Below are 25,431 nucleotides of genomic sequence, written 5' to 3'. Positions count from 1 at the left end.
TGACTTAAAAAAACAAAAAACAGCCATGTGCTTGTCTGTCTAGTCTGTATCTGTGCTCTAATTACTATTGCATGTTTGTACACAGCTGGTTCCTCTATAAGAGAATTCCCTGTGTCACCGTGTCAGCACATCAACCTACACAAATGCATTTACCATAGAACACATATGTTAACACCTACTGACTTCACTTCATGTTCCAGCTTGAGATATTGTTAAATAGTCGGTGGGCAGACATCTATCTTCTAAGATATGTGTTATGTCAGGGCTTATCTGCTGCTTGCAGCAGTATTTAGAGGGAGGATTTCCAAAATATCATTGGCGTTCATCCTCAACTTGTATCCATTGTTATTTCCTGCTCTAAACGTGATGTTTCATGTATGAATTCAAATGGAGCATGTGAAAGAAAACCATGAAAGGGGGTCCTTAATTTAGGACCCGCTTTGATGGCCCAACTTTATTTTGTAGCAGTATGAGGGAGTTCCTTTAGAGCAATCAATCACGTTTTTGAAAAAAGCACAAGGGAGGGCTGCAGATGTGGGAGGTAGGCTTCTGACGGCACTGACATCTGTGAGGGACGGAGGTCTCTCAGAGCAGGAAATGACTTGACCTTCCCTGTGGGAGACTGGCCCACCCCGGCAACAACCCCCACAGCTCTGTACATCCTGGGTCACCGCCAGCACCCACCAAGAGCAGGGATCAGCAGCACAGAGGCAGGGGAGAATAAATCTGTGGGTCCACGATTGACTGAGGCCTTTGAAGAGACTGCATGTTGGATATTTTATGAATATTATGAAATCTTACATTTCTGTAATTTGTTACTGTGCCTGACTATCTAGTGAAATCAATCAATTCGGCTTTTTCATTATTATTCTTTAAGAACTTTTCACAGGATAAAACCCCCCCAACCGCACCCATCATTATAAAATCAAAATATATCACAAAAGACGAAGAATCAGAAATGAGGAATTGAGGAAACATGTTCATAGTTAAACATGTACAACATCTCATATTTAATCCTGTTTTTTTACCTTTTTATAATGTTATTCACAATATTTTTTCTATATTGTATATTCACAGATGATTTATTATTTACTACCTTTATCTTAACTGCCTTTGCAGCTGTCATACAGTAAATTTCCCCATTGTGGGACCAATTAAATACTATCTTTTCTTATCTTATCTTATCTTATTATAGTGATGAGTAAACACCGGTGACTAAAATACTATGAATGAGAGAAAAAAATAAATATCAGTAATACAGTAAGCAAAGTCAAGTTAATAAAGCTAATAATAAGGGTATACGGAAGAGGTAAAATTTAAAAATTATAAAAATGGATAAATGAAGACTATCGAAGTTAGTTAAGAGACAAACTCAAACAGGTTTTCCTGGTTAAATAAAGGTTATAATTTCCTTATAATGAATTGATTGTTTAAAAAATCATTGTTAATGGATTCAAAGTGGCTCCAAATCAAAATGAGAGCTACAGACTTGTGTCACAACAGACGTCAGGTTCACCCTTTAGGTCACATGCAACCAATCACTTTGTTGCCCAACAGGAAGTTAATTGAACAGCATATTTGATCAAAAGGATGAGTATTCCTTTAAGCAAACAGGTGTTACTGGTCATTGACAGACTGTGGATGATTGCAACACTAAAAACACGTGATGTATTTATTTAGTGGGTTTTTGCTATAGGTACAAGGCACTCCTTACATATACAACCATTTGTGGATTTTAATCTTCAAAAACAATAGCAATGGGAAAAGAGGTCACAGGGACATATGGAATCTTTGTACGAGGTGGTCATTTTATTTAGCACTTTAAAGTATTTCATTTATTTATTGATTGCTCAGTGTGATGTGAGCTCTGTGGTCAAAATTTGAAGACAAATACGGACATACAAGACAATACAGACGACCTATGCGACACAGAGGCTTCAAAACAACAGTAAACACATTCACCATGTCCAGGCAGCCAGTTTTTAAACTTGTTCCTCTCAATCATAGCAATGACGCCAGCCACGTACACACTCTGTGACTCCCACACAGGTCAAACCAAAGCTGTTACTGTGTTATAAAGGGCAATTTCCCATACACTAACTTTTTACAGCACAGATAAACAAATTAAATTTGGATTCTGGAAGCATTTTAACTGTTAACAGAGATACTTTGCATTTATTTAACAAACAAAAAATCTTGAAGATGACAATCTGTCTTTATGATTTATGATCATTAAAAAATTAAAGGAAATGCTATACACAACGGAGAGAAGAAGACATTTCCTCCATAGAGCCTTGAAGTAGTCACATGTCTATCAGGGATTTTCACAAACTTTCCATCCCAGTGGCAGTGAGGACACGTTTTTTTTGGATAATGACAGACACACCTGGGGTGATTTTCTGTGTGACTGAAGGCTTCGTTGACCCGTATATTAATCTGAAACCCAAAAGCACTGGCTCGCAGTATCACATCCTTTTAAAACTCCATTAGGAAACCAAACCCTGATTTATAGATTGTAGCTCAGTTTGTAGAGTGAGTCGTCTTTTAACTCAAAGGTTGTGGTTTCGATTCCCGTCCCTCAACTCAAAGGTCATGGATTTGATTCCCAGCTCCGCTAGTCTACATGCCGATGTGTCCTTGGGCAAGACACTTAACCCCACGTTGCTCCTGGCGGCTGTGTTGGCAGCATGTTACTGGGTTTGAAAGATGAGTGATAGAAAATGTGCTGCACATAGATGCACTGTATGAATGGGTGAATGGCAAAACTGTAGTGTAAAGCAGCTTTGAGTGGTCATCCAGAATAGAGAACTGCTATATAAATACAAACCATTTACCATATAAACCTACAGAAACAGTAGTAAAAGAACTAAGCTTATGGTGAGTGACCGTTAACAGAGTGGACTGTAATTGCTTTATGTTCACGCAGCATTTCAATGTTGTGGCTTGTCAAATAAAAGAGCGGGTGTGAACTCCTATTGTAGTAAACTGATTTTAAGCTGATTCAAGAACAGTGCAGAATATTTTCGTATGTTGAAAGTTATAAGTTTAAATCTGAGAATCCATGCAGGGCAAAAAAAACAACTTTATTCTTTAAAAACCCCATTAGTAAATAAATAAATGATCAACAAAATAAATCAATGGTGCTTATTAGACTATTATTGCTATATGTTCAAGCAGCATTTTAATGTTGTGGCTTGTCAGAGCAGACAGTCTGATTTTAAAGAAATGGAAAATGAATGGAAGTGAATGTATGTACTTAAAAGGGACAGCTGTGCAAACGCAGCAGCAGATGTCTTCCTCACAGCAGCGTCTGTGTCACTCTAGACTGTCATTCTCAAACTCTGGTACATGTACCACCAGTGGTACGTGAGCTTCCTCTGGTTGTACCTGGAGGAAATACTTTTCGTATATACCAGTGTATGTGATCAGAGTGGAGCTGATTAAGTTTTTGTGTAGAAAATGAAGTATAAAAAAAATTACAAAAGTATAACAATAATAAATTAAAGGATACTAATAATAATTAGAGTCAACATCTTAATCTAATTTCACTTTACCAGTGTGTGAAGTATATGTGAGAAAGAGGAGGATGATGAGAGAGCAAATTCTCTTATTGAGAATAAATCTGCCTCCTGTGAAAAGTCTGTAACTGACTTTACACCACTGTATTTTAATGTTGGTGATAATGGTGTTACTTTGAGAGCTCAGTATTTTATAGTTTAAATAGTACACACATTTTAATGATGTGGCTTGTTAACAATATAAAATATAATGCATCATTATCTATGAATATATTAAATCTAAAGTCTAAGTCTGTCCCGTATTGTCAGAAGAGAGGGAGATAAAAATGAAATGTGGAAAGAAATGACACCGAATCAAGTCACAAATATTTACTCTCACGCACAAAAACCAAACATCTATCAAAGTTTCCTCTTTTCCCCATGGTTTAAATTTTAGGGTGAATTTCCCTTTAAGGCTGTGGGCTGGGGGTGGAGTTTCAGTAACGCGCTCGTGCTGCTGGCTGCGTTTATAAGCAGATGTGGAAAAGCGCGTCATCCAGATAGAGAGAAGAGTTTCTCCTCCTGCTTCCGCTGCTGCTGCTGCTGCTGTTGTCTGTTGGTTGTTGACAGGACTAGGATGTAGCACATGTGTCAGTGCTGACGGGAGTTTGGCAACATTTGAACTGACAGCGTTTATTCTCACACTGGACTGTAGCAGAGAGACTGATGGAGGCTTCATCTGCATTTTCACGGTAATCACTTTTTCCACCTCAGCCGTGAAAAAACGTGTTTTCTCGGGAGCGGTGTTCTTCTGTAATGTGCGCTCACGTATTTAAACTTTACATTAACGCTGGTTTATTTTCTACCACTCAAGAGAACCAGTGGTGCGCAGTGGTGGCCCTAAAGTCAATATTTGACTTATTTTTACGTATACATTTTTTTGAGTTGGACTGTGTGTATCTGTGGAGATTATTAGTCTGTGTGCAGCGGGAGAAGCTGCTCCTCTGAGCCGATGCTCGGCTCCTAATGTCCGCTTAGACAAGTCGTGGAGGCGCGATGGTGTTTTAGTGGGAGCGCTCGGTTTATCCCTGGTTAGCCGCTAGTCGGCGCTGGAGACGGAGTCAACTATGCCATTATTCCATTAAATAAATGTAGTTGGGGATTTTTGTACTGGACTGTACATACGTGGAAAAACAACACAACATGTGTTAAATTAGGCTACTATTGTTTTTTATTTTCCATTTTTGCATCACCATAGTGACCTTTAACAAACGTGAACAATAAAAATAACAACAATAATAATAACAAAATATATGTATATATATATTTAAATAAAATAAAACAGCATTGACAATTTATGACTCATGCCATCCTGAAGGAAAATGCTGAACATTGTTATCAGGATATCAAATTGTTTCCTTCCCATTACATTTATGACAGGTTCAATAAATATCCCCCCGCAGTTTAAGTCAGGTTATTTTAGTTTATAATATGCAGGCAGTTTCATTTAATGGCTGTAAGTGAACATGTTTGAGTAAATGCAATTTTGGATCCTATCAAAATATATATTTTTTAGACAAATGTTGGACGACAGGCTTTTACAATATTATTTCCAAATTGATAATGCACATTTGTGAAAGACTGAAGCGATTTAAAGTTGATTTAAAATGTATTGGAGCAAATTGTAAAATGTAATGAGGATAATCAACACCTACTGAAAGAACTTTACAAACCAAATAGGGCTTATAATAATGATTCATATCATAACAAGCTGCATGACCGTTATTGAGTAAACTACAATATCGTTTATGAAGGAACTGAGTCAGATCAAACACCAATGATTCACCGGCATCAGTCTCACTATGAGGAGGATTTAAGTCTGTATTCAAAGAGTCTGATTTTTTACTTAATTTTTTTTAAAAGGATACAAATAGAGTGCAGTGTAGTACGGTATATTAGGCAGAAATTATTAGAGCCTTAGAGTAAAAGGTGAATAGTAAATCATTCAAAGAATAAATCTTTTTACAGTAATTTATATTCATCCAATATATGGATGAATGTGAGGTCTATTGTCATTTTGGTCATGGATGTACAAGTCAGTGGTGTAAACTGTGCTCATATTATAGTCGTACACAAACACAAGAGTTTAAGGATCAGTGTTTTTGCAAATGATCTTTAGTCGCATATCTTTTTCACACTATTTTTAGACACAGGCCTAAATGTGGGATCATGCCTCTTGGATGGATCCCATGAAGATGTATTGCACTGAATTCTGCTTATTTGGGGAATTTAATCCCTCAGCCTTGTCACTGTCTTGTCTTTTGCAGTTTCACATTTGACCTATTGAAAGCTGGTCTGAATTGTTAGTAGACATAAGGCTTTGTAAAAAAAGTTTTTATAAAATTCATTTTATAACATTTATTTTATTCATTTGTTTTCGTTCAAATCAAGGTTTAAATTGTTGAGAACTGGCCTTTCATGTCAAATCCAACAGCATCTATTTCAGTATCCCTACACCAGTCTGTGGTTTATTTAGCCAGGAGAGTTTAAAGCAGCAGGCGATATAAAGCATACACCTCATGCCAGCACTGTCTTTAAATCATCCGTGAAAATCTTTGAAAGGCCTTTTGCGTGAAAAAAAAAGTGAGGTGTGAGGACAGCCAAGGACAACTCACCAAGGCTCCCTCATGAGATAAACAAACAGCTTTTTTTTTACGCCACGGAGGTTTTCTTCCAACAGTGTCAATATGTGACACGGGCCCATACCTTGGCCATGTCTGCTTGTCTCCATGGTGTATCTTCAGTTCTAACCTCATGGGAGAGTTTGCTTGGAGAGTTTTCAGGCTTGTTTCACTGCAGACCAGAGTGACACAAAGGCCCATTCATGACCTAGAGTGGCTTCATTCATGAACACTGAGTAATTGCCGGCAGAATTCATAATTGTTCAACGTCTTCCATCTCCGAGGTTCACTGGTGGAAGTGACGCCACAGTCGGTTGTTTTAAGGATGACATGAATATTCAAATAGATTCATGGGTCGCTGTGTTTTGTTTGTTGTGTGTGTGTGTGTGTGTGTGTGTGTGTGTTGTATGCATGCGCTGCATTGTTTACTTCCCACATTGACTGTGTGTGTGTGAGTACATGTATTTGTTACCTCTTTAGGACCTTTACTGGTACAAACACTCACCTTGTCAGAACAAGTAGTCTTCATGGAGACCATGAAGGTTGGGTGGATTTCTAATTAGCAGGTCATTTGCTGCATGGTTCAACAGACAAAGGACATATTAGGGAAACTATACAGTATCTTCAATTCAGAGCATACATTTTATTGTGAATTGGAGCTTTTAGTCTAGTTAATACAGTCTTTGTGTTTGTCTGTGTATGTCCATTATAAATGATTGTTTAAAAAGCTAGAGTAGCATTCTGCACAATAGTATGTGTAATATGTTAAGAATCACCTTCTAAATCCTGGAAAGGATCAAGTACTTTTCTGCAGTACTGACACATGAGCCTCACTCAGTTTAAAACCTCTTCACATGTCATATGGTGTGGTTAACCCAAGCTGCTCCTCTGACCTTCCACTCTGTCAGTATACACCTGCATCACCCATGCCTGCAAAATGAGTCAGAGGAAGAAGAAACAACAACTCCATAGTTCTCAGTGATAATGTGACAGCGGTTATTATTGTGGATATTTAACTTTGGTCTCACTTTAAGAGGTTGTTTAGATGATGTGATTGGTGAAATAAATGACATTAAGCTTTGCCCCTTTTTTAAAAAAAAAAAAAAAAGAAAAATTGGAAGGATCGCTACATACAATGATGCTAGTGGATATGCTTGCAGCTACTCTTTTGTCATTTGACATCTGACATATAAACCCAGGACTAAACTTTTTTTTTTTTTTTTGAACAGTGGGATTGGGGTATAAGATAGCAAACTGTTCTTTATTTCTTTGCCTCGAAAAGCTGCTTCAGAAATGCAATGCAAAGATGGTGGTCTACATGAAGCAAGGGCCTTGCCTAAAGTGAGCAGAATACAATATCGTATGTGCTGTTAGACTCTAATAGACCTTTTGTTGTTGTTGTGGTCCATTTTTGTGAAAAACTAAATCCAAATGAAAGTCAAACCAAACTTGATCAAATAAGTAGCAGTAGTAGCTGTATTTGTGGTGTGACTTTCCCTTGTAAGTTCCAGTGAGTTATCTTTAAACAAATCTCTCCTCAAGTGATTACATATTAGGACTCCCAGCCAAATCAAATGAACCTTTCCTGTAAGTGTGTGTGTCTAACTGCAGTGCTTTGGTGTGCCGTCCCAGTGGAGGAGTTTGTCACTCAGCATCACAGGAATGCTGCACAATTAGTCCCTGTTCTAAGGGTGGATACTGCAGGGCTTCATGGTCACAGAGAGGAAGGAGGGTGAGGAGAGCTGTTGCCCTCCCACATCTGACCCAGAGGTTGTGCAATAGCCTGCTCATCAGAGAGGCGGCTTGAAGCTGCAACCACAAAGGGATACACATGGCAGCTGCCGGAGCAGACTGAAGTAATTTACTGGGCTTTTGTGTGTCAGTTGTTTCCTACAGGCTCAGCTAAACAATGCAGTGTTTCAGGAATGTACGACATGTACTGTAGCAAGGAGTCATGACGAACGTAAAAAAAAAAGTTTATTTATTCAGTTTTGTCCCAGTACAGGCAGCCTTTATTTGGAGTAAGAGTAATGGTACATGTTATCTTGTACAGTACATAATAGTACAATGATAGCTGTGCTGTATTGATAAGATAAATCATTTAATCTGAGGTGATATTTGTGCTTTGAGCCTGTCAGTATCAGAGGGCTAACCTGCCTGGTAGGCTGAGAGCACACAGCTGTGTCAGCTGGAGTGCATGTTGTTCCAGATGTGCATGGTTTATGTGCTCTTTTAATTAGCATTTCAGGCTGCTGATGAAGGTGTGACCTGAACAAATGGATGATGTGCTGAAATGCAAAAGCCCAAAGGGATTCATGTAACCTGCAGTTACAAGGTGGTAATGAATCTTCCCTTTCTCCCCGACAGCTCACCACTGGCCACAATGTCCTTATGATGGGTTTGAAGGAGCTGATTCGTGCTGGAGTTTTACTGAACAGACCTTTGTTCATTTTTAAGAACAGACTTGGATTTCTACACCAGCATGGCCTGGAGTCAGAACAACTACTGGGGACAGCAAGACCACAACAGGTACACACTGACTCACAGATGAAACACAAATATTATAATGTTATAAAATATGAGCACCTGCTTTTATTTAAGGATATCTAGCTTTCACTTGCATTTACTTCAGATTAGTCCCAGAGTTAGTCCTCTTATTGTTTCCATGTGTGATCACATTTCATGATATTCTTTGATAGAGTCATTTCAATATAAATGGCCTCCAGACTGAATCTGTACACTGTGCAAAGTTCTCTATCTAAGAAAAGAAAGTGGAGGGATCACTCTTTCACAATGAAGAGATATGAAACAAATGTTTTATGTACGTTATGTGAAATTGATGACAAATATAATTGAATAGTATGGAACAAAATTGAAATGATAGGTAAATAATGAGCAAAGACAGGTGAAGAATATGTTTTAGAGAAGAAGTTACTTGCAGCTGGTGTTGTATAATGTAAACAACACGCGGATCAACAGAACACATGTTCCGTTAAAACATATGTCATGCGTGTGATTTCACATATAATGACTTACTCATGACAGGTTATGTGCAGGAATGATTTACATACATGAACACCTCTGTCAGGATTTCTCAACCTCTGCTGCTTTACAGAGTGTGCGTTGGCCTGAGTGCTGACATGGAACACAACCTGCCGGAGCTTCAGCAACAGCAAGTGGTCAAGGAGTTTAACTGTGAGTATTTTACAATTTGCATTTTGCCTTTGATGTGTAACATTTGGTGATTTGTGTTGTTGTTGATGTTATTCTTCTGCGTCTGTTTGGTCTTCAAGAACAGAAACCATGCAGCATTATTTCTATGCTGCATCCTTGATCTGAAAACAGTCTGCGTCAAGCAATCCTACTAGAAGTGACTGAGGGAGCGCTTGTGTGCATACAGCAGCAGCACAGGGACGAGAAGGCCAGAGGCATTTATCTCGTCTGAACGACCAGATTTTTTAGCTGTAGAATACATTTGCTGCCATCTTGTTTGACTGCAGCAATGTTGCTGTTGCCTAGAGCTGCAACTAACAGTTGTTTTCATTATCGATTAATCCGTTGATAATTTTCACGATTAATCGAGTAATTTTTTTGCCCATAAAACATCAGAAAACGTTAAAAAATGTTGATCATCAAACCTGGAAATGATGATGTGCTCAAATGTCTTTGTTATATGGAGCAAAGAAAAACAAAGAAAATATTCACATTAAAGAAGCTGAAACAATCTTCAAAACGATCAATAATCGATTATCAATTAACTATTAATTTAGTAAACGGTTAATAATTGATTAATCAAGTAATTGTTTCAGCTCTACTGAAGAGCCTCCATCTGTTTCGACATAAATCAGAAGCTTCCTGTGTGGAGCGCAGTAATGTCGCCCAGCAACACAAAATCTAAATAACACTGAGCTGATAGGTTCAATCAGCATTTCTGGAAACTCATTTGACAATGGTTTTAATCTTTTTTAAAGTTTTTAAGTAGAACATACCTTATAAACATGATTAACAGTAAAACTGAAATAAAATATGCCAATAAATTAAATTATTAACAAGCAGATGACAGACAACTATTTTTGTTGTATCAATTTTCTAAATATTGTGATCATTTCAGGTTCTCTATAAAAAATATATATGATAAAAGAACTACATTCTAAGGTTGTTATCTGCTTGTAAATGCTGTTTAAGTAATAAAACAGGATGTAGGCAGGGGTTTAGGTGAGTTTGTCATCACTGCACTCGGAGGTTTAGCAGAGGAGAGCAGAGCGCACGAGGAGGGGAGTCTATCACTCCCTGGTCACCAGCTGTTCCTGCAGTCTGGGGCACGTCGGATGTTTCCACAGAGAAGGTTATGGGAAGCTCTGTTAAGATTATGGACTGGCCTGCTGATAATGACGATTCCTGAGTTAATCAGGGTGTTGTGGCTGATGTTTGACGAAGAGGGTGATAGGTTAAGCGGGTTGTTTTCGAAATATCTTTACTCTCGTTTCCTGTGAGATACCTTTATAAAAAACAAAGTAGAGTGGGCAGCCCCATTCTTCCTGGTATTTTTCCCTCCTACGCCATCACTACTCTCTAGTGAAGAGTTGTTTTCCATGTTTCTTCCTCTGAGAGTTGTTTCCTCTCTTATGGAAACAACAGTGATAGCAAAACCTTGTTTCACAAACCAGTGGTTTCTTGTTGTCCAGTACAATTTAGGATGTCATGAGGACATGGTTTTAACACACAATTGTTATTTCCTTTCCCAGCCAATATCTCCCTCACACAGCCGCCTTTCTACTCCGATACCTATCCCCTAATGTCTGATAACACACTACAGCCCCAAGAGGGAGACCAGGTGGTCCCTTCTTCCCAGAGACGTACAGTGTTGGGGGGTATCCAGAGGGAACCCAAACCCCTGCCACCTCTTCCTGACCATGAGGAGTTAATGTCAGATGAAGCAGCTGATAATGAGGTGGAGTTTTTTACTAGTGACCGACGGCGCCTTTTGCCTAGAAGCTGCCCCAAAGCCGTGTCCAGAGGCAGTAACAGAGACTATGGTCAAGTCAATCACGCCTACCTGGAGAGGCTGGTGGAGCCAGTCCCAGCTATTGCCTTCTCCTGGCCAGGCAGACAGGACAGACCCACAGGTAGAGGAGGTGGGTTTGGAGCCAGCAACTGGGCACCAGCTCTCCACAGAGAAGACCACCAGCCTGTGGGGCCAGCAGCTGCAGATCCTTTGTGCTGCAAACAACCAGAGCAGCTGCAGTCATCCAGGCTTCGCTTTTCTTTCTCAGGCCCTGCTTTTCCACCAAACAGCACCACTGCCACAACCTGTCCCACTGAGAAGCCACAAATCCCTCCTCGTGTCCCACTTCCACAAAAAACTTCAGCTCAATTTCAGACTCTGAGTGGCAACGAGGAAGACAGGCCTCCCAAAATTCCTCCGAGGGTCCCTTTGGTCCCGCCTTGTCCACCCCGTACCCCGAGCCCAAAAAGTCTTCCTATCTATATCAATGGTGTGATGCCTGCCACTCAGAGTTTTGCTGCTAACCCGAAATATGTGAGTAAGGCATTACAGAGACAGCACAGTGAGAGGTCGCCACCTGCAGCTCAGTTTTCTCCCTGCATTGTCCCCATCCTGAAGGATGGCAGACAGGCCAGTGCCACTCACTACATCCTCCTGCCACCCGGAGGCCGACCAGCGCACACGGAGCGACGAGAAAGACTACAGAGTGAACCAACGAGGATGGGACGCACCAGTGTTTGGCAGAACCGATAGAAATGCTTATACTATGAGGTCTGAACATTTTACCAGTCAGTATTTCAGCAATGCGTCCTTCAGTTCAACCCAGGAAACATCCTAACATTCCAGTGTTGTCACTAACCGGAGAAATATTCACCTCCTGTAACCATTTTACATTTAGTTTGAAGGGGTGCTGCACTGATGTCATAGGGAAAACATCTCATCACTCATTTGTGACCCTGACAGCCACACGATTATCATCATCACTACAAGAAACTGAGATTATACATTTCTATAATTACTGTATGTACGAGCAGGGCTTGTACTTGTATTTTTTATGACTGTGCTGCTTTCAATCTGAAGTATGATGTATTGATAGATTAACTGTTTTGCAGAATCACAATAATGATTAATAGTACATTTGAGGGAACAATGTGGCTAACATTGCAATGACAGAAGTTTTGAACTACTGTGATATTTAACATTTCACCTGATGAAACTTTCTTTTACGACGTTTCACTGGCATTTATTTACAGTTTCTATTCCTTGCGCTCACATCCAAATTGGATGAGAGCGCACAGCTCTCACAATGGAATGTTTTCACTTCAAAGATAAAACACAATACATTCTAATTCTAGAAACCCCAACATTGATTAATTTACTATATTCTGTCATGTGATCCAATTGTAATTTCAGAATATGTGACTGAAACCCGCTGCCACACAGGTCATTTTAATGCACGTATGAAGAGAACAGAAGGCAACAACTGAGTCATCAGGGTGTGTGTGTGTGTAAAAAAGAAAAAAGGGCCTTCATTACCTCCGTCGACATGCATTTTGTTTCATGTAACTCAACATGATTTGAGTTCTTTTTGATTTTGATTTAATTCTCTGCTGGTTGTTGATTATGGCCCAAGGAAGAAATGAATAGATATCAGTGGTGATCCACAGATCACAACTCCACGAAGCGACCTTAGTGGAGGTTTGTGCTATTTAATTATGATCAGTTGACAAACACTAATGGAGCTTGATCATTAAGGCAAACCAATGAACAACGTATATGACTTAAGCTCAAATACTGCATATATGGTCAAATAGGTAAAGACAGGACAGTGATTGATCCCTCCTGTCTGTGTGCAGACATGGAAATCATGTTACAATGGTGCGGACCCACATTTATAGTCTTTGTTACACCATTGGGTTGGAAGTTCTCATGAAGGCTTGGTGACAAATTTGACCTGAGCAAAGGCAGTTTGCAAGTTCATAATGCTGTTGTGTCAAAAGTTAATCATTGTGTGTTTTTTTAAAATCTATTTATAGAAATTAAATAACTTATTAATTATATGACTTGTTCATTGCAATAAATTATTTTAACAAAATGGGTTCTACTGACAATTTTAAGTCAAACATCAATATGCAACATCTTTCCAGTGTTACTGTGCCATTGGTATTAAAAAAGAGAACATTAAAGAATATGAACTTAACATTTACTTTAATAAGTTTAAAATAGATTCTGAAATTCACATTTTCTGTCTCTGCGTGCTTTTGCTGATTTATAACAGTTGAACACATTTGGCAGTCTATACCAGGTAAGTACAAAACATTATGAACACTCGACCTGCACCATGATGTGTCACACTCGCCTGCATTGAGTGTGATACATTATGTATATCACACTGTTTGTCATTTCAAGGCTTCAATAGTTTTTCCATTGCCAGCTTCTCAGAGAGCAGAAACGATTCAACTGGATTTCTGAAATAAATTTTAATGGCTCAACAATGGACATCGGATCAAAAGCAGCTCACGATTGTGTGCTGTAGGAATCATTGATGTACAAATCATAAAATAAAGGCTACTGTTGATCATTTTCCTTGGTCAATGATGTGATGGTGTAGATGGTAACAGTGCCTTTGGCGGGAGAAAAACCACTCCTTGTCCATGCTACATTTCATCTCACATTTAATAATCAATGTTTATTTGCCAAATGGCATTTAAATATCTCAGCAGGTTTAAACCACACAGCTGTGGTGTTGTTCCAAAGTAAACTATGCTGTAAGTTGTATGTCTCTCTTGCCTCACTTTGACTTTTATTGTCACTCTTCATTGGATCTGTCCAACAAAGCAATAGGAAAAAAAAATAAAATCCATCACTGCTTTTGTTTTGGAAACAAGAAAAAGTGCACAGACAAACAAGTACGCTTCTCTTGACCCAACATTCCACCACATGCTCTGCCTCTAAAAAGGAGGCGCAAAACCAAACAGGACAAAAACTGTAGCACAGTACAAAAAAAAAAACAAGGATCAATCTGTACCGATGCGTTTCAGCATCAGTTTCAAGAAAGGATTTATGATGACACAGTTCAGCAGCTTTGACATCCTGTTGACTGTAAAAAAGAAAAAATTCATCTAAAAAGGCTTTTTGTCCTGAATAGGTTTTGGAGAGCATAGACATGTCAACTGTCACATGTTTACTAACAAAATCTACCATTTAATAAATCCAATTACGTTGCATTAATTTGTCATTAGTCATGTGTTAAACATTTACTCAAAATGCCATGGCACAAAAACAATTATTGTATTATGAAATTATTCCTCAACAAAATAAGTTAAAAATGAACACATAAAACTTTCTAACCCCCTCGTCACCCCCACCCCACAGTCCCCTCACCCCTTTACAATTGCCTGTGGGCCTGATTGAACTGTGACCTTTGCACTTCTACAGGCACGGCCTCAGCCAACTCATCTCCTCGGGCTGAGGTCCTGAAGTTGTGCAGCCCCGGGGCTAACAGACGGGATTTTGACCATGACTTTACCGCCAGGCCCGGTTGAGCAGTTTGACCTCTGCCAGGCGTTTGCTTATCATGGTGGCAAAGAAGAGAGCGAAGAGCACGCTGCTAATGAGCATGTAGTCGTAGTCATCTTTTAGGACGTCAAACTGTTTAGAGGGATAAACACGCGTCTGATAGATGTCAAGACCATATGCCACCACCTAAAAGAAAAAAAGAGCAACCATCATTTCTTTTGTTCAATTTAAACAGAGTAGAAAACAGTGTTTTGGACATAAAACCTATTTTGAAAGTCCAAATAACATTATCCTAAATGCCTCGAGCCTTATGGCCTTTAGTAGTGAGTATATAATTCAAAACAATAACATTAATGATCAGGATACGATAGTCAGAACAGAACCACAGTTGGGGCTTAATTTAGGTCACTAAATGAATCAGTTTTTCCAGTCTTGTACATGTATGTTTTATATAACATGCATAAATTAAGTACTGATTCATGTAATAATCATATCCTTGGAAATGTCTCAAAATATTCGCTCTTACAGAGATGGCAGTATAAATAAAAAAAGTTTGCTCTGATCACAATTTTTAGTGTGAATCGGGTCACGATAGTTTGTCATCTTTAAAATTTGGGAAACACTGTTTAAGAACATAATATGACATATGGCTGTATATACTTTGGTTAAGGAAAAAAAAGTCTTTCATTATTATTGTGGCCGACACAGACATGTCTAAAAAATATCAGTATTTATCAGCATTGTGATGGAAGACTCACCAGGCAGGTCGACTCGAGCCCAGAGGGAGCGGTGTAAATCCCCCGTACTCTTGATACGGTCTGATTATAGTTGATGAACCACTCTGTACGGATTGGTAACTCGGGCGCATATGGTATCAGGTTCTCTTCACTGGAGATTAAGTGAAAAGGTTAGACTGATTTAGAAAAAATTATTATCACCAGCGAAACTGTGGAGCTGAATCTGACTGAAGGGCTCACCGGATTTGCTCAGACACTATTTCTGGTCTACGAGGGTCAAGGAACATCTTGGGTAATGACAAAATCCCTCCCGATGATAAGCCAACTGTGACAAAGCAAACCCAAAGAAACATTAATCAAGGCAATGGCTTTTTATGGTTATGAGAAAAGCCCAAATATTCTCAAAACTATAACAAAAACATATTTGGCAAACTGCGACTGCATGCAACATACTGAGCAGATGACGACTGGTGATGCCCTTCTCGGTCAGAGTGGCCTCAATGGTAGAAATAGAGGCTGGGAAAATATAGGACTGCTGCAACACCTGAGGAGCATGCGGCCGATCCAAAGAGCTGAACACAGTGCTGTTGTACATCTCCATTCCTTCATACAGTTCAATTACAGAGAACTCGTTCCTGCGAGACTTGGTGCTCCAGTATTCGTACTGTGGCATTAAAAAAAAAATACAAAAAACAATTTTAGTGGTCCGAACATTTGACCTCTCAAGTCTTCACCTGTTGCATGTGTTCAATGCTCAGTAACAAGCTGCCATGAGCAGACACCATATTCTAACTGAACCAAACGACAAAACAAAGACCTTCACTTTTCATATACATATTCATGCCCTTTAGTCCGATCTAAAGCGATCACCGATACTTACCACCACCCAGTTTTCAGAGTGAACAACATGCACCGGTCCTTTGGCCTTTCTCTGAATGGCCTCGTGGAAGATGCGACCAGTCACACCATCAATCAATAGGATCCCGATAAAGCTGCGCTCCTGATGCAAATCTGTGCTCTCAGTAACCACGGCCAGTAGATTAGGGTTCAAGTACTACAAAAGATAAAATCCATATATTACTAAAAAGCTGAAAAAAAAAAAAAACATATTTTAATTGAAGCCGTACATTAGTTAATGCAGTGTAAATTGTAAAAAAAAAAAAAAAAAAAAGAGGTTCGAAAAAATCCATATTGAGTGAGAGAGAGAGAGAGAGAGAGAGAGAGAGAGAGTCAACATAGCCCAATGGGAGAAACAATGATAGGATGTGCAGCGTTCCTTGGAAAGACAAGTTCTCCAACTTTCCAAGAAACACTACATCAGTGAGACTCTGAAGTGGAAAAGATAAGGCAGAAAACATAACACAATCCAGCACAAATATGAACTTCTCAACACTCACTCCATACCCCAGTGTTAATGAGGTTATAGGAGAAGTTACTGTACCTTATAAAGGACACTACGGTCTCCCATCACTCTGCCCTGGGAGTGCACATGCTCATTGGGTCTTTTCCCTTTCACAGACACAATGGTCTGAACATCAGCTGGGATGATGACCTCCCAGATCAGCTCAGTGGACAAGTCCTGAGAAGGAAAAAAAAATCTAATTCATTTGTGTTTTCCCCAGTCACTCAAGTGGAATTTAAGAATGATTTGCAGTTGTATTTTATATATAACTGTACATTCAACCATATCATGCATTAAGCATATTATGTTAACTGTATCTAAATGTTTTTCATTACTTGAATATTTAGTCAAATCATCACTATAGTTTTAGTCAATGAAAGTAGTGCAACCACTGCCAACCAAGGCCTGATGATGGCAAGGTTTTCTAAAACCTGAGCAAAGCTTTTTCAAGTCGTGATGTGAACAGAACTTTTAAATCATGCAGGAGACAATTATTCAACTTGCCGTTCGTAGCCTGTAGCCAGAAAGTCGGCCCTGGCTGGAGTCAACAAGATAAAAGAATATGGACGAAGCCATCTCCTGAAGCTGCTGCAGAACATTCTTTGTAGAAGGAAAAGCAGACACCTGGGGAAAAATCAGTAGAATGGATACATTTTTTGACAAACATTTTCTGTTAAGCCAATATTTTTCACCCAGAGCAAATCCTTTCTCTCTAGTCAATTTCTATACAGGACAGACTTTTTGTCTTATGTCAGCTGATGGCTGTGGATACAAATTGCTTTAACACACAATATAGCATATGAGGTATATCGCAGTTCACAATGTTGATCTGGTTTCCTGTTGGGCACTGACCTTGTACTGATCATCGACAAGAAGTAAAACCTTTGCATAATCCTGGTCCATGAGCGGCAGGATGAGAGACTGAAGTATTGGCTGAGGCAGAGTTGGAGGTGTGATATGACTCTTCTTTCCAAAGATGGGGTTAAATACATGAAGTGTGGCTAGGCCTGTGTCCTGATGAAACAGAAACAAAAATGAGGATAAACGATAAATGGCATAAATAAAATAAATACACACCTCAAGGTTAGATCGTTACATAGTTTTTTTTATTCCAGTGGTGGTAAAAACAGGAAAAGATAATTATTCCTCTTTTACTCTTGTTATTAAATACCTTGTCTTTGATGAGCAACGTGCACTGTGGGGGGTGAGGAAAGTGCGCAGTGGTTCGTTGCACCATTAGTTTGAAGGCCGCATGAGCCGGAATGTTGTCCAGGTTGTGTCTCCATAAAATACTGCCAGTCTTGCTGTCAATCCCAAAGAGCTTAACACAAAAGAAACAAGGGATAAAACGTGAGTTTCTGCTAGATCTGATACAGTTTATCTACAAGTGTGTAATTGTACTTTTGTAAAATAATCTAGTTTGACCAAAGCTGTACAGCACAGCTCCTCCCATACAAACTACTGAAATATAACTAAATTAAAGGATAAGTCTGTTTTCATACCTTCCCAGATGCAGTTACCATGACCATCATCTTCTGCAAGTTGAACTCATCTCTGGAAAGGTTCTCAATGGTCACGTCATTTTTAACCTGACTGCGAGGCTTCCGTGCATCGTAGAACAGTTTCCAGAGATGGGAGATCCAGGCTTGTAGCAGGATGAACTGAGAGGAGAGCCTCTTCAGCACCATAGACAACAGGCCATCTGAATGAATAACAGCAAGGACACAGATGCAGCTTTTATTGTCTTCCAATGGATTCAGTTCAAATAGTGGATGTAATGTCACAACCATGACTTATTAGATCTATGTTGCAGTGGACATCGCAAGCAAATCACAGGTGTAACTCAAAACATTAAATGTCTCTATTGATCACTGATCATGACGTACAAACTAAAATACAGTAAATGGTACCGGTCAGGCAGCAAATTATTGTTGTATCATTATTAAAACTACATTAACAAACTGCAAAAGTATTATGTGACTAAACTTTAGTGAAATCAAGTGAAGGGTTGTCTTAGAGAAGGGTTCAGTGGAGGTTACATAGGATTTTCATCAACAGGAGGAGACCCTAGACTTAAATCAGGTGATACTGAGTACAAGCAGATAAGTCAGTTACCTTGAATGGCTGAATCCAAACGCAGCAATAAAAGCAGGACAAAAAAAAGAAGAATGTGACGCTAATAGCAAACAAGTGATTGATTATCCCATCATACCCAACTTATGTCCATAGAAATAAATGATGATTTAAATGATTGAATCATAAATGTTAAAATGATGAAACATGAGAATTAAAAACTCCTCCAAATGATACATACTGTAGATGTTTGAACACTAATGCACAGCAGACATTGATGCTTAAAGATCAACACTCTTGAACAAAAATAAGGAAGGAATTTTTGGTTTGACATTTACCAGCCTTTTTGCCAAACTCTCCCTCCAGCTCTGCTTGCGTTCCTGTGAGGGGCAGATCCACCATTTCCATTGTCACCACATCTGACAGGGCCTCCTCTCTTGTCCATATTACACGCCCTGGAAAACAAGACTTATTGTTGTTCTTTCCACACCCTGTGACACTATGTAGTTTATCCTGACGCTTTCTCTGAATTATGAAATGATACCGTTTTCCACTCTTAATGTCTGTGGAAAGGGGCAGGACTATGTGTACAATACTTATGAAAACTATGAGCCCATTTGTGCTCCACACTGTGGTTGTATGGTGACAGCATTGATGATTATGAAGTCAACATACACCAAAATGTTATCATAAGGCAAAGCACAGCTTAAATTTCTTTTTGCAATTTAGAAAAAAAACAATTGATGTAAAACAGCCCGAGGATAGAATCTTCAAATTAATCAAAACTCATTTATGATTTTCTTCAACAAACCATATGTAGATAATAATAATGATGTCCACATCCACTTAGCATAATTGGAGGATCTTACTAAATTATATCTCTTATTTGATACTAAGAGCAGGTATTGCTTTTTCTCTGGCGCCCCTCAGTGGTAGAATCAAAACTGACACCGTTGCAGCCAGCACCACTTCAGATACCATTAACATTAGCACTCTTTTAACATTGATATACTTCCTTGTTTGGTCCTCCATACCTGGCTGTTGTATGAATGTAAGTGTGTGGTCCTCTGTCTGCACCATAACCCTGTAGCCAACAGAGTCGTCTTTCTTGAGAAATGCCTGTACATGCAGCTGAAAGACAGAATAAACACAACTCATATTAGAAAATCATAAAGTAATCATTTTCAGCTTCGCATAAAAGCCCTGGTTGCATGACCAACCACAGAAGAATCACCAAAGAAAAATAGACATACCTTCTCTGGTTTCCCACCATTAGGATCCATATTAAATATCAGACCTGTGTCCAGAAGTCTGCGTCCAGATTCTGCACTAAAGAGATTAACACTGCAAGCCTATGGGAAGAAAAATATAGTAGTATTTTTTTGAGGCGGTTACAAAAGAAATTGATTATTATCAGTATACTTGACATTTAAAGATGCTTTGATTTAAGATCAAAAGGTCAATCAACCCATAAAGGTCACAGGTCTGATAGACAGATACACAGCCATGTAAAAGGACATTCATCAAGGACAAAAGATGACAAATAAGAAATATACCATAAACACATAGAAAGTACAACTGCCAACCACAAAAATATGATTCCTCCTTCACTCACAGTTTTATTCTTGGGTGACATGACAGCAGCAATTGTCTTCTCTCCAGTGGTAGCAAAGGAAACCAGCAGTGCCTACAAAGCCAGACAAATCAAATACATCATCATTCATTTTCTCTTCTGAAAGCTTAAATTCAAAACTGCAATTTCCATATATTGTACATTGAAAATTGCACATTGAAAATTACACTTTTAACATTAAAAAATACCATATTTTTAAATGTAGGAACCTGACAATACAGTGTGATTTCTTCTTGAGTGATACCCTGATATTTTTTTGAAAGATTTTACCAACCCAATTGCCCTTATGCAATGGTAATTGAAGCTTTTATGCAGAATTGCTCATAATGCAGTGGTTGTCAATAAATAAGCTAACACAAAGATAACATTGACTTACAATAAGGTGCATATCAAAAAGCAATCTGGATTGTAGTTGTCATTTATGGTCGTTGAGATACAAGTGCAGAGTAAAAAAAAAAAAAAGTAAAAAAGTACATACTGGCTTGAAATCCCTGAGTGTAACTATCAGACCATCGTTTAGCTGGAGAAGCAGGTAATGTTCTGGCCCAAGATGAAGTAAAAACTCTGACAGTGGCGGACGAGCTGGATTGGGCTGAGTGGACACAAGTGCTGGTTGGAAGCCAGGGGCAGTCTGGAGTCCCAGTGACTAAATAAAGACAAAGAGGAAGAGGAGCATTTAAACAGAGTAATTAATAATTAATAATAATTTTCTGGGTTGTTCTTGGCAGTTACCTGCAGAGGAATCTGGGTCATCTGTGATTGTTCATGTAAGTCAAGCATGTATAGGGACACAGTTGCTGAGTCCACACATGTCAACATCCCCTGGCCCACTACTGCACAGCTGGCCTGTATGTTGGATAGCCACGGAGCTTCAACTGAGGCCTAAAGACAAAACAGGCAGTGGTGTCAGAAACAACTTAATAATATATTACTATATCAGTTTGGTTTGCTTGGTTTATTCCATCCAAGTATTATAACAATTATATTTATATTCTAGAAGAGTAAAATAAATAAGGATTACCTGTTTGATAATCTCACCATCCTCCACACTGTAAGCAACAATAGTAATGTGGGAATGAGGAACGACTCCCAGTACGTAAACTTCACCATTTCCACCAGAATACACAGCCTGGTAGTCCACTGTTTCACTGCAGAGAGACAAAGATGATTTTTATTCAGTCACTGTACAGTATTTGATGTAAATACTCTAGCTGGCAAAATAGGTGAAGAGAAAAAGCAACCAAGTGTTGGGGGAGGAATATGCTTACGGAACACCTAGTTTCATCAAGTTTCTACACGTTTCTAAGTCTGTCACTTAAGATAATAAAAAAAGGATAATGTAAGATGCAATGGCCTTAAATGTTGAGAAATTCAAGGTCAATTACCTGTCTGGAAGGTTCTCTATCCATTTTTGATGACCATTGAAAAGGTAGTGGAGAGAAATGGCAGTTTTCTTCAGGACAGCCACGTGTTTCACTGTGTCCTGCTGTCCAACCAAACACGCCGACTGGAAACTAAAATGTAAAACAAAAACACTTACACTGGATCAGAATAAATACATAATAATTTAGTCGCTGCCGCTTTGTGTTATCAAAGAAGTAATCACCTGCCAGAGTCCAGTACAATCTCCCAGTTTAAACCACCAACATTTATCTCCCAGGAGCGCAGCAGCCGGCCATTGCCTACCACCAGCAACGCATCTAGGAGACAGTGTCATGATATATATGCTTTCAGGAAAGGGATTTTAAAAGGTCTTTAAGCACAACATCAATGGCACAATTTACCTTGTCCATGCTGCAGAAAAGCATCAATATTTCCCTCTGGCCCTGTCTTATCCACATGTCGCCAAACTAAAGCAAACAATTATGGTAATTAATATCATTATTAGCATGGACACAGCCCAGTAGAGCTGCATGATACAAATTACTCACGTAGTTCTCCAGTCCTGGTATTGAGCGCAGCAAAAACATTGTTCTCTGTAGCCAAAAGCACCTTTTTTGATGACTGAGCATGTGTGTCAAAATGTGAAAAACGAACCTTGCCTACATATTTTTGCCTCCTGTGAATCACAAGAAATTGGTTGTCAGAGGTTGTATCATCACATGGATTTCAAATCATTGTTATGACAGCTCAAATTAGGGGTGGGCAATATGTCCAAAAACAACATTACAATAACAGATTTTCAAATCAGTTGATTTCGCCAACTGTCACGATACATATCAGACTGACTTTAGCTCCTGAAAATTACAAACACTTGTTAGACAGAGAATCATTTAACACAAATGAGGTAAACCAATTATTGCAACTATATGTTGTGTCTCAGTGTTGTTGCACAAACCATTAACATTATTAATATATATTAAACTTTTGTTTTTACTGCTATTGAAGAAACTTTTATAGCGATATGTAATTCATTACTGCCCAACCTGAGCTCAGATAAAAACAGGAGAATAATGGTGGTTGGGATCAGTTTGGACACAATCCTTACAAATTGGTTTAATTGAATCATCGACTTCATAAACAAAGTAAATACATATTTGAGAATCCATTACAACTGGCCTGATCCCTTATTCAAAGTCTACATTTACGGGTGGGGGTAGCTCAGTGGTTAAGACCAATACCCCGTGTGCAAAAGACACCGTTGTCGCAAGTTCAACTCCACCCCTGGCAGGTTGTACTCAATTCCCTTGTAAGTCGCTTTGGATAAAAGCGTCTGCTAAATGACATGTAATGTAATGTAATGTCATTTATACACCGGGTTGCAGCTGAAGGCTGTGACAGGTGTTAGCATTACCATCCCCATTTCAAAAAACGGCTCAAAAAAAAAAAAGTAGCAGATATACGGGGTTAGTTCATCAGATCACTCTTACCAGTCAAATTTCCCCACTTGATCCTCAAACACGGCCTCGACGGCGATACTCAAAATAATGCATTTCAGGCACAACAAAATTAGCCTCTCCATTGCAGCAGTAGCTTTGACTTGCTCTTCAGGAGAAGGAGGAAGTCGGAAGTAGACTTCCTTCTTTTTGTCTGATGAATTAGAAGTGCTGCCCCCTATAGGCGAGAAGGAAATTGAAGGTTTATGACAACAGTCCTCCATGAAGGCTAAAATATACCTTTTTTTAGAGAAACTGTGTTAAAGACGTATTAACTCAACTGTAGGCTGTGGTGATGTTGCTGTATTTTCATTTTGAATACATTTAGTAAATTTAATAAACCTTCTTCACCTCACTTGTGAATTTCTCTGTGAGATGAATAAAGAATCTATCTATCTATCTATCTATCACTTATGTATTTTTTTCTCCACTGAAGAATTTAAAAAAAAGGATCAGAGGATGTCGCAGAGACTGAAACAAGAGAAACAAAAGCAAAGCCACAGAATTCAAAACACCAAATAGAAGTCAATATAAACAAATGAATAAATATGTCCAAACCAATACAATACAAGTAAGTGGTCTTTTTTTTATTTGGCTTATTATCAAGGGGTTTCATAGATAAGTGGTCGACTTTCTGGGGAAAACCTGGTTCCATGAGAAGAGACAGATTCCATTCAACCCTGGGTGGAACAGCTCTCGAAACTGACCGGCTTTAGAACAAGCAGAAGGCAGTGATCCCACTGCTTTAGAAAATTTCTTCTTGAGTTATTATTATCATTATTATTGTTGTTGTTGTTGTTATTATTATTATTATTATTGTTGTTGTTATTATGATCATTGCCCTTGCTCTGCAGGTACCTGTGAGTCCACGGCTGCATGATTTGATACAGTTGCAAGGCTATTATTGTTATTATTATTATTATTAGAGTGTACTACGACGAGGCTGCATATCTTTGAGTGTCGTTCTGCCAGAGATTTTTCCTATTCAAAGGCAGTCTTTTTGTGTCCACTGAATTGCTTGGCATGACAGAAATAAAATGTATATTCCATAACTAAATGAATTTAATCAACAATCAATGAATGCAATAACAGTGGGAAAAAAAGATAAAAGGATGAAGAGATAGAAGGAAGATGAGGAAGCAAAGTAGAAGAGGCAAAGGACCTCTTCCATTCACCCTAGCCTTCAAAATAAGAGCTCATGTCTTCAGCTATAACTAATTCCTCTACAGACATTTTCCCAAAACACAAAAGTAGAATAATAGTTTACAGTACTTAGAACTGAGATAAAGAACGTTGAACTGTGTATCGTGCTGCAAGAAACAAATTGGCAGTAGAGGAGGTAAAGTAAAAGTAAAATAGCAGGGGGCAGCAGAAAGGCAACTGTCGTAAAAACACCAAAAACTAACCAACATTGGAAAAGGCTATTGCAACACTACAATAACTATAGGTCTTAAGGATTTTTAAGACTTTAACTTACTACATGATGCAGTAATTGCAGAAACTATTCATGTAGAAAGATGTCATATAGAAGATGATTCTTTACAAATCAATGAGATAAAAGTGTAAAAATTGTCCAGTTTAATGGGATTAAATGGCAAGAAATAAAGTCTATTCGGGATGGGCCAATAACATATTCAGCATTGGTATCCATATGATACTGGTCAAAATCACTTGATTAAATATCACAAAATGAACAACATAACTCCAGTACACTCCAAACCCCTCCATGTCACAAATTGTTTTGTAAAAAGATTTCATGGACTGATATTGGTAAATATGCATATATTGGAATTGGTATCAGGTTAAAAAAAAAAAAAAAAAGCCTGAGTCATCTCTTGTCTTCATGATATGTTTGTGTTATGTGTGCAAACAAGCCCGTTATTCCCAAAACTAACCAAATTAATCGGACGATGGCTTTACTTTATGTCATCATTTATCTCTTGGCTCATCTCTTGTGGGAATGTGAGATTTTGAGCGCCCCCGTGTGATTAACTTTCAGTTTCCTCTT

General features: G+C 38.7%; 2 protein-coding genes across 2 annotated transcripts; one reads left to right on the top strand and one right to left on the bottom strand.

Annotated features, from left to right (window-relative positions):
• Window positions 1-4,052: 4,052 nt before the first annotated feature.
• LOC131468531 (ERBB receptor feedback inhibitor 1) lies at window positions 4,053-13,195 on the top strand. The gene is made up of 4 exons (XM_058642898.1): window positions 4,053-4,249; window positions 8,546-8,707; window positions 9,294-9,373; window positions 10,924-13,195. Exons 2-4 carry the CDS (start codon window positions 8,661-8,663, stop codon window positions 11,934-11,936), a joined length of 1,140 nt encoding a protein of 379 aa, XP_058498881.1. The 5' UTR covers window positions 4,053-4,249; window positions 8,546-8,660; the 3' UTR covers window positions 11,937-13,195.
• Window positions 13,196-13,374: 179 nt separating this feature from the next.
• Window positions 13,375-23,565, bottom strand: emc1 (ER membrane protein complex subunit 1). Its single transcript, XM_058642897.1, has 22 exons — window positions 23,418-23,565; window positions 22,479-22,606; window positions 22,332-22,397; window positions 22,154-22,247; window positions 21,933-22,061; window positions 21,569-21,695; window positions 21,280-21,429; window positions 21,026-21,193; window positions 20,530-20,601; window positions 20,168-20,266; window positions 19,949-20,045; window positions 19,253-19,369; window positions 18,344-18,543; window positions 18,013-18,162; window positions 17,694-17,855; window positions 17,346-17,465; window positions 16,881-17,018; window positions 16,320-16,493; window positions 15,893-16,103; window positions 15,680-15,764; window positions 15,461-15,590; window positions 13,375-14,888 (listed from the first exon to the last, which is right to left on the bottom strand). Exons 1-22 carry the CDS (start codon window positions 23,507-23,509, stop codon window positions 14,709-14,711), a joined length of 2,889 nt encoding a protein of 962 aa, XP_058498880.1. The 5' UTR covers window positions 23,510-23,565; the 3' UTR covers window positions 13,375-14,708.
• Between the last annotated feature and the right edge of the window lie 1,866 nt (window positions 23,566-25,431).

This window comes from Solea solea, chromosome 11, assembly GCF_958295425.1.
Source record: "Solea solea chromosome 11, fSolSol10.1, whole genome shotgun sequence".
Classification (NCBI taxonomy): Eukaryota; Metazoa; Chordata; class Actinopteri; order Pleuronectiformes; family Soleidae; genus Solea; species Solea solea.
Note: the sequence above shows the minus strand (reverse complement) of the source record. Positions and strands in the feature narration are given on the sequence as shown.